The sequence below is a fragment of the Eimeria maxima genome, genomic scaffold (genome assembly GCF_000499605.1).
Source record: "Eimeria maxima Weybridge genomic scaffold, Emw_scaff692, whole genome shotgun sequence".
NCBI lineage: Eukaryota > Apicomplexa > Conoidasida > Eucoccidiorida > Eimeriidae > Eimeria > Eimeria maxima.
Window position 1 is genome coordinate 1 of NW_013563945.1, and position 9,973 is coordinate 9,973.

A 9,973-nucleotide genomic window follows, 5' to 3' on the forward strand; every position below is an offset into this window, starting at 1 on the left:
TGTATATAGGGGAGGTAAATTAATTAATTAATTAATTAATTAATTAATTAATTAATTAATATAAATAAATAAATTAATTAATTAATTAATTAATTAATTAGTTAATTAATAAAAAGGAGACAATAATTTAATACTTCCAGAACATGTAAGAGAATCCGAACGACATATATCCCCTCCATTTAATTAATTAATTAATTAATTAATTAATTAATTAATTAATTAATTATAATTAATATAAATAAATTAATTAATTAGTTAATTAATAAAAAGGAGACAATAATTATTATGAAGGTCTTGTACATTCTCTTAGGCTTGCTGTATATAGAGGAGATAAATAAATAAATAACTAAATAAATAAATAAATAAATTAAATAAATAAATAAATTAAATAAATAAATAAATAAATAAATAAAAGGAGACAGTTGTATAAATAAATAATAATAAATATAATATATGTCTCCTTTATATATAAAATATAATAAAATTAGATAAGGAGACAGGAGACAAAGAGACGCACTGTTGCCTCTTATCTCTTTTTGTCTCCTTTTTCCTCCCTTTTGTCCCTTTGTGTCTTTTTTTTTGTCTCCTTTTATTACTAGTGTCTCCTTTTGTCTCCTTTTATTACTACTGTCTCCTTTTGTCTCCTTTTATTATTATTGTCTCCTTTTTTGTCTGCATGCATGCAGACGGGGAGGCAAAGACAACAGTATTAGTTTGTTCAGATGAATTAAAGGCAGCAGTGTCTCCTCTTCTTCCTGATGGTGTCTCCGTTGTAGTAGTAGAGACACGTAAGTATATATATAAATATTTTGTCTCCTTTTTTTTTTTTTTTCTTTTTTTTTTCTCCTTATTAATTATAATTATTATACCCTTATAACCATTTAAATTAATGCAAATTAATTAATTTAATTAATTTAATTAATTTAATTAATTAATTATATTAATTTAATTAATTAATTAATTATATTAATTTAATTAATTTAATTAATTTATTAAATAAATTAAAATAAAACAAAAAGAAATTAAATTGATCAATTTTCATATTTTCTCACATTTACATACATGCATGCATGCATGCATGCATGCATGCATGCATGCATGCATGCATGCAATTTTGTTTATGCATGCATGCATGCATGCAATAATACGTGTATTTGCATGCATTTGCATGCAAATTTACGCATATGCATGCGTTTGTGTGTGTGTGTGTGTGTGTGTGTATATGCATGCAGTGGCATTAGCCTTACGTGCATTATCTGGTGGGGAGGCAGCAGCAGTATTATCATTAGGTCTACCTCCTTCCTCCTTACCTAAGGAATTATCTATAAGCAGCAGCATAGATATAATTCTTGCTAGGGGTGCATGGATAAGAAGAAGTAATAATACTAAATGTCTACATAGAGAGCATATACATCAACTTGTACACTTATAACCTCCTCCTCCTCCTCCTCCTCCTGCTGCTCCTGCTGCTGCTGCTCCTGTTGGTGCTCCTGCTGCTGCTGGTTATGGCGGTAGGAGTAACAGTAGTAGGAGTAGTAGTACGGGTGGTGACAGGAGACAGATGCTGCTGCAGCAGCAGGAGGAAGTGCAGGTGCTGCTTCTGTACTCTGCTGCTGCTGCTGCAGCAGCAGCAGCAGCAGCAGCAGGAGACACAGATGCTGCTGTGATCTGCCTTTCGGCTACACCAACAGTAGCAGTGGCAGTTACAGCTGTCTCCGCTGCACTTAGCAGCAGCAACAGCAACAGCAGCAGCAGCAGCAGCAGCACACTAGCAGCAGCAGCAGTTGGTTCTTATGTGACAGTGGCTGCCTTAGGGGTGGCTTTATGCATGCATGTTATTTTGGCTCCTTTTTTGTTGCATCTATTTGCTGCTGCACTGTTGCTGCAGCAGCAGACATCCTGCTGCTGCTGGTGCTGCTGCCAGGTTGCAGCAGCAGCAGCAGCAGCAGCAAACTAAGCGCATGCATAGCTCTTTGATTGCCTATAATGACAAACGTTTTGTTATATTATGTTATTATAAGTGTCTGTACACTCCGTAAGACGACCACCAGCAGCAGCAGCAGCAGCAGCGGCTGCTGCTGCTGCTGCTGCTGCTGCAGTGTTAGTAGTAGACATATTTGCTGCAGCAGCAGCGGCAGCAGCAGCAGCTGCTGCTGCAGATATCTCTACCTCCTTAGAGGGATCTCTAACAACTCTCTCTCTGAGCTGACGGCTACCTGCTGCTGCCAACTGCAGCAGCCGCATTACGCCTGGCTGCTGCTGCTGCTGCTGCTGCTGCAGTTGTTGCTGCAGCAGCAGCTGCTGCTCCTCTTCTCCCCAGTCCTGCAAATGCAGCTCTGCTGCTGTGCTGCCTTCCCACATCTGTAGCATAGGATGCTGCTGCTGTTGCTGCTTACTTGCAGGCTGCTGCAGTTGAAGCTGCTGCTGCTGCTGCTGCTGTCGCTGCTGCTCTTGGGGCCCCGCAGCAGGGTCAAACAATGAACTGCATGCAGAAGCAGCAGCAGCAGCAACAGGCAGCAGCCGCTGCGTTGGGGGCGCATCGCCGCAGCTAATGCTGCAGCTCTCTTCCTCCATAAGCTCAACTTCCTTAGTCCACAGCAGCTGCTGCTCTTGCTGCTGCTGCTGCTGCTGCTGCTGGCCTGCATGCATTTGCTGCAGATGCGCCAGCAGCAGAGTGCCTGGAGGGTTATCTTTGGGCAAGCAAGGATGAGGTAGGGGGGGAGCAAAACACTGCAGCTGCTGCAGCTGCTGCTGCTGCACTTTCTGTTGCTGCTGCTGCTGCTGCATTTGCTGCTGTGGCTGCACCTGCTGCAGCTCCTGCTTCTTCGTCAGTTGATGCAGCTGCGGGGGCATGCATACACTGCTAAGCGGGGTAGTAAGAAGACTAGGCAGCTGCTGCTGCAACTGTCGCTGCAGCAGCAGGTGCTGCTGCTGTTGCTGCACCTGATGCAGCAGCAGCTGTTGCTGCTGCTCATCAATGTTAGAGGGAGCAGACACCCTGCAGAGTCTGCTGCAGCAGCGGTTCTGCTGCACTTGTGGCTGTTGCTGCTGCTGTAGTTGCACTTGCTGCTGCTTCTGCTGCAGTTGCACTTGCTGCTGCTGCTGCTGCAGTTGCACTTGCTGCTGCTTCTGCTGCAGTTGCATTTGCTGCTGCAGCTGCTGCTGCAGCAGAAGCAGCTGATTCTGCTGCGGATATGGCAATGGATAACAGGGGAAGCTGCTGCTGTTGCTGTTGCTGCTGCTGCTGCTACCCGCTGTGGTTAGGGTACCTTGGTCATCGCATGCAGCCTTCTCTTGTTGCTGCAGCTGCTGCTCCTGCTGCAGCTGCTGCTCCTGCTGCAGCTGCTGAAGCTGCAGCTGCATTTGCTGCAGTTCTGCATGCTGCTGCTGCAGCTGCTGCAGTTCGGCATACTGCTGTTGCAGCTGCTGCAGTGTGGGGTGCCCTGGTTCCACCAGCAGCTGCAGCTGCTGCTGCTGCAGCTGCTGCTGACGCAACTGCTGCTGCTGTTGCTGCTGGTACTGCTGGCTACTCGGTGTGCTGTGGTGCTGCAGCTGGTGTTGTTTTTGCTGCTGTAGTTGCTGCGGCTGCTGTACTTGCTGCTGCTGCTCCTGCATCTGCTGCACTTGCTGCAGCTGTACCTTCTGCACATGCTGCTGTTGCAGCTTTTGCACCTTCTGCTGCTGCAGCTGCTGCACTTGCTGCTGCTGCAAATGTTGCTGCCAGGGCAAACAGGAGAAGCAATCAGGTGCAGCAGCAACTAGATTTAGTGTTGCTGGCATTTGCTGCTGTTGCTCCAGTTGTTGCTGCTGCTGCGGCGGCGTTTGCTGCTGCACTTTCTGCTGCTGCAGTTGCTTCTGCTGCTGCTGCTGCTGCTGCAGCTGCAGCAAAGTTGTCTGGCACAGATGCGCAACCCGTAAAGGTTCGCACTGCATGCGGCCCTGCCCATCAGGCAACCCGTGCTGCTGCTGCTGCTGCTGCTGCTGTGCTTCCTGCTGCTGCTGTTGCTGCTGCGCGTTGTGCTGCTGCTGCAGCAGCAGATCGCTGTGGGCCAACGTGCGGCCTCCGCCGTCGAAGGGGATCAGTGCCAAACTAGACGGAGGACCTGCTGCTGCTGCTGTTGCTGCTGCCGTTGCTGCTGCTGCTGTTGCTGCTGCTGCTGAAGCCGGGATATTGTATAGCTGCCGGCTTGTTTGATCTCCACGGTTGCATGTATTGTTACAGCTGCTGCTGCTGCTGCTGCTGCTCTGAGTTGCTGCTGCATGCATCAGCAGAACGATGTGCTTCTTTTTGCAGTGCTGCTGCCTCTTGTGGTTGTGCAGCACTCGGGGCTGCTGCTGCTGCTGCTGCTGCTCGTTCTCCACAGGTGCAGCAGCAAGCTGATGGCCTGTATAACCCGGTGCTGCTGCTGCTGCTGCAGGTGCTGCTGCTGCGGCATTTGCTGCAGCAGCAGCAGTAGAGGCCTGCGAAGCCTCAGTTGCCCTTTGCTGCTGGCGGCAGCGCTGTAGGCAGCAGTGCATTGCAGCAGCACCTTTAGCTGCCGTTGCAGCAGCAGCAGCAGCAGCGGTTGCTGCTGCTGCTGCAGGCGTGCCTGTCTTGTGTGTGACGTTCGACGGATGCCGAGTATCTCTGCAGCTATGCTGCTGCTGCTGCTGCTGCTGCAGCGATTCTTCGTCAGCAGCAGCAACTGCTGCTGCTGTTTGCGCCACACCGCCACCCAAGTCAGCAACAGCAGCAGCAGCAGCAGGTGCAGCAGCAGCAGGAGCAGCAAAATGGCGGCCTAGTGCGCAATGGGGGGGCGTTAGGCAATCTAAGCTTCTTAGAGATCCAGCAGAGAGACTGCGACTCCCGTGGGGTGTATGTGCAGCAGACCCAGCAGCAGCAGCAGCAGCAGCAGTTGCTGCAGCAGCAGGTGCTGCTGCTGCAGCAACAGGAGCTGCTGCTGTGGCTGCTCCTGCTGCTGGATGGCGGCCGCAACCTCCCCAAGGGACACCACGAAGAGGCGCAGTGCAGCAGCTGCTACAGCTGCCTTTTGCTGCTGTTGCTGCTGCTCCTGCTGCTCCTGCTGCTGTAGACGCAACAGGTGCTGCTGTAGCTGCTGCTGTCGCCGCCTTCCGAGTCTGCTGCTGCAGCAGCTGCTGCTGCTGCTGCTGCTGGCGGCTGCTCACGTTAGCGGTGGATCTTTCACTAGATGGGCTGTAGCAACGCAAGCACAGCGGTGTTTGCTGCTGCTGCTGCTGCTCTTGTTGCTGTCGCTGCTGCTGCTGCTGCTGCCGCTGCTGCCTCGTGCACAGCGCCCGCTGCCTCTGGTGCTGTCTAGGCGGAGCAGAAGAGTGCTGCGGGCAGTGACCACCTGCTGCTAATACTCTTGTTGCTGCTGCTGCATCTGCTGCAGCTGCTGCTGCAGCTGCAGCAGCTGCTGCTCTTCGTGTTGCAGCTGCTACTACTACTGGAGGTTCTGCTGCTGCTGCTGCTGTCGACGCTTGTCTTACAGCTGCTGCTGCTTCTTTTGTTGCTACTGGTGCTGCTGCTGCTGCTGTTGCTGCTGCTGCCAAGTACTTTTGAGCATACGGGTCTCCGGAGTTCTTGCGTGCAGCTGCAGCGCGCGCAGCAGCAGCACGCGAAACAGCAGCACGCGAAGCAGCAGCAGCAGCAGCAGCGGCACGTTGAGGGCTTTTCTCCATGGCCTGCTGTCTTCTGCTTGTATTAGTAGTGATGGTGCTGCTGCATATGCTGCTGCTGCGGGTGGTGCTGCTGCTGCTGCTGCTGTTGCAGCAGCTACGCAGTTGGCAACTTGCTGCAGCCTGCCCCGACGCAGACACGTCAGCAGCAGCAGCAGCAGGATTCCCTGCAGCAGCAACAACAGCAGCAGCAGGATTCCCTGCAGCAGCAGCAGCAGCAGACAGTGGCGGCCGCCGTGGACACGTTGGCTGCCCTCTGTATGCACGAGGCAGTGGGGGCATCATCGGCTTTGCTGCTGCATCTGCTGCTGCTGCTGCTGCTGCTGCTGTATCTGCTAGTGCTGCATCTTTTGCTGCTGTTGCTTCCTTTGATGCTGCTGCATCTGCTGCCGGTACATCTGCTGCTGCTGCATCTGCTGCTGCTGTTGCATCTGTTGATGCTGCTGCATCCGTTGATGCTGCAGTATCTGTTGCTGCTGCAGTATCTGTTGCTGCTGCAGTATCTGTTGCTGCTGCAGCATCTGTTGCTGCTGCAGCGTCTGTTGCTGCTTCAACAACTTTTTCTGCTGCAGCATCTGTTGCTGCTGCAGCATCCTTTGCTGCTGCTGCTGCACCTACTGCAGCAGAAGCATATTTTGCTGCTGCAGCCGCTTCAGGATCAGCAGCTGCTGCTCCTGACGAAACAGCAGCAGCAGCAGCAGCAGCAGCACATTTCGACTGAGAAGAACGCACAGCCCTTCGCCGAGCAGCAGCAGCAGCAGCAGCAGCAGCAGCGGCAGCAGCAGCAGGAGAGGCAGCAGCAGCAGCAGCAGAAGTTGGTGCACGAGGCACAGATGCTTCCTTCTCTGTCTCCGCTAGTAATGCGTCCCACAAGCTGCCAGCAGCAGCAGCAGCAGCAGCAGGGCTGCCTGCAGATGCCGCACGAACTCGCTGCTGCTGCTGCTGCTGTTGCCGCTGCCGCTGCCGCTGCAGCAGCTGCTGCTGATGTTTCTGCTGTGTGTGCTGCCGTTGCTGCTGGTGTGGTTGCTGTTGCTGCAATGCCTGCTGCTGCTTTTGTTGTTGCTGCTGCTGCAACTTTTGTTGCTGCACTGTCCCTGCAGCAACAGCAGCAGCAACAGCAGCAGCTTGCTGTTGTGGCTCCTTCGGTTGCTGCTGCTTCTCTTCAGGGGCAACAGCAGCCTCTTGCAAGTCTTCTGTTAATATTTGCTGCTCTTGCTGCTGCTGCTGCTGCTGTGGCTGCTGCTGCTGCTGCTGTGGCTGCTGCTGCTCCTGCTCCTGTTGCTCTTGCTGCTGCTGTTGCTGCTGCTGCTCGCGGCGCAGCTCATTGACGAAGTGTAGATGCTTCTGCAGCCGCAGAAGCATCGCAGAGGTAAGAGAACGGCCTGCTGCTTCTTGCTGCTGCTGCTGCTTCCGCTGCTGCTGCAGCTTCTTCTGCTGCTGCTGCTTCTGCTGCTGCTGCTTTAGCGAGGGAGGCTGTCGCACACGTGTGCCGCCATCTGTAGTGCACCAGGACCCTCTCCGCTGCTTGTGCTGCTGCTGCTGCTGCTGTTGCTGCTGCTTTTGTTGCGGCTGCTGCAGTCTAGGCGAATAGTGCAGCAACTGCTGCTGCTGCTGCAGCAGCTCCTCTTGCTGCTCTTGAGGCAGCAGCAGCGCATCCTGGCGATGCAAGTGCTGCAGCACCCACTCCTGGAGTTGCAGCTCCTCTTGCAGGTTCATTGTACTGCCTGTTGCTGCTGCTGCTGTTGTTGCTGCTGCCGATGTTGCTGCTACTTTTGCTGCTTCTGTTGCTGCTGCTACTGCTGCTGTCACTGCTGCTGCGTGCAGCAAGAATCAGGCTCGATTCTTCTCCATGTGTCTTGACGCAGCTGCTGCACTTGCTGCTGTGTTGCCGCTGCAGCAGCAGCAGCAGCAGCAACTGCTGCTGCTCCAAATAAAGCAGGACTCTGCTGTAGAGCTCAGTCGGCAACACAGGCGCATGCATGGGCTGCTGCTGCAGCAACTGCAGCAGCATCAGCTGCAGCAGTGAGTGTTGCGGCTGTCGGCAGCAGCTGCTGCTGTGTTGCTGCTGCAGTTGCTGCAGCAGCAATTGCTGCAGCAGCAGCAGTAAAGAGAATCCACAGGTTAATTCTTCCTGTTATATTAATTGTAAATAATGCGCCATAATGGCTGCACCACTATCAGCTGCAGCACCAGCTGCTGCTGCTGTTGCTGCTGCTGCTGCTGCTGTTGCTGTTGCTGCTGCTGCTGCTGCTTGTATGGATCTGGGGCTGCTGCGTCGTCTGCAGGGCCTTCGTTGTCTTAACAATAAAAAGCAGCAAAAGAAAAATAAATTTATTATTTATTTCTTTAATTCTTCCTTTTTCTCCTTCTACTGCAGCAACAACACTAGCAGCAGCAGCAGCAGCAGCAGCAGCAATGCCAGCAGCAGCAGCAGCAGCAGCAGCAGCAGCAGCAATTGAGGCGCTGCCTCCCTTCCTAGCAACTCTTAATTATCATCAGCAGCATTTTGCTGCAGCAAAATAAATTAAAATAAAAAATCTTTAAAGACACAATAACAAAACAGCAGCAGCAGCAGCAGCAGCAACAGCAGCAGAAGCAGCAGCAGCAGCAGCAGCAGCTGTATCGGTGACCTGGAGGTCAAGTGCAGCAGCACTGTGTAACTCGGGAGTGTTAACTTTGCTGCTATTCATGAGCAGCAGCAACAACAATTGCTGCAGCACCAGCAACAACAGCAGCAGCAACAACAACAGCAGCAAGCAGCATGCGCCCCTAGGACACAAGGAGGCAGTCCCTAAACAGCAGCAGCAGCAGCAGCAGCAGCAGCAGCAGCAGCAGCAGCAATGTAAGAATTATTATCAACTGTCTCCTTCCCTCTACATGTCCGTTTTTCTGTCTCTTTTTGTCTCTTTTACGACTGCATTAATTAAATTAATTAATTAATTAATTAATAAAATAAAATAAATAAATAAAACAAAATAAATAAATAAATAAATAAATAAATAAATAAACTAATTAATTAATTAATTAATTAATTAATTAATTAATTAAATTATAAATATAGTCTTTTTTTGTTAAGAGAAGGTAAATATATATTTTCTCCCTTTATACAGCAAATAAAAAAAAAATAAATAAATAAATAAAATAAGTAAAATAAACAAAATAAATAAATAAATAAATAAAATTAATTAAATTAAATAAATAAATAAATTAAATTAATTAATTAAATTAATTAATTAAATTAATTAATTAATTAATTAATTAATTAAATTAAAATTTAAATATTTTTTGTTTATATTTAAAAAAAGGAATATTTTCTTTTCTCCAAGAAATTCTTCCCGGCAAATCAGAGAAACGACGCTCATAATGCCAATTAGGAGACAGGAGACTCTGTGTCTCTGCAGCAGCAGCAGCAGCAGCAGCAGCAGCAGCAGCAGCAGTAGCAGCAGCAGTAGCAGCAGTAGCAGCAGTAGCAGCAGCATGAGTTGCAGCATGAGTTGCATAAGGATAAAAGAGGAGACAGTTATACTACACATTTAATTCTGGGTCTCTCTAGCAGCAGCAGCAGCAGCAGCAGCAGCAGCAGCAGCAGCAGCAGCAGCAGCAGATATAAATAAAGAAACAAAAAGAGACAAAAGGAGACAAAAAGAGACAAAAAGAGACAAATGCAAATAAACGGATATCGAGAGAGAGGACAGGAGACAGTCATAAAGGAGACACAAAAGAGACAGTAATAAAAAAAGGAGACAGTAAGAAAAAAGCAGGCAAAAAGGAGACAGTAAGAAAAAAGCAGACAAAAAAAGGAGACAGCAAGAAAAAAAGGAGACAGAAAAAAAAAGGAGACAGAAAAAAAAAAAGGAGACAAAAAAAAAAGGAGACAGAAAAAAAAAGGAGACAAAAAAAAAGGAGACAGAAAAAAAAAAGGAGACAGACCTTCTCTTAGAGGTTTAAGTTGTATAAGGATTTCTTTATGACGATTATTTGCTGCCTCTAGTTGCTGCTGCCATGCAAGTAGTGCTAAGCTGCTGCTAACAGGCCCGTGCTGCTGCTGCTGCTGCTGTTGCTGCTGCTGCTGCTGCTGCATGCGTATCTTTTGCTGCAGCTGCAGCAACAGCTGCTCAAGCTCATGACGCTGCAGCTCTAGTACCTCCCTCTTCTGCTGCTGCTGCAGCAAATGTTTAGCTAATAAGCATTGCTCATGAATTGCTCTTCTTGATAAAACTGTCAATATTCTCTTCATACTCAACTTTACCTACAAAAAAAAAAAAAAAAAAAAAAAAAAAAAAAAAAACCCAAA

At 49.0% G+C, this 9,973-nt stretch overlaps 1 protein-coding gene across 1 annotated transcript; it reads right to left on the reverse strand.

Annotated features, from left to right (window-relative positions):
* Positions 1–2,001: 2,001 nt before the first annotated feature.
* On the reverse strand, positions 2,002–7,395 carry EMWEY_00041090 (hypothetical protein, conserved; the record flags this gene model as incomplete). The annotated part of the gene is made up of 1 exon (XM_013478812.1): positions 2,002–7,395. The coding sequence occupies one exon, from the start codon at positions 7,393–7,395 to the stop codon at positions 2,002–2,004; it is 5,394 nt and encodes a 1,797-aa protein (XP_013334266.1).
* Positions 7,396–9,973: the final 2,578 nt, after the last annotated feature.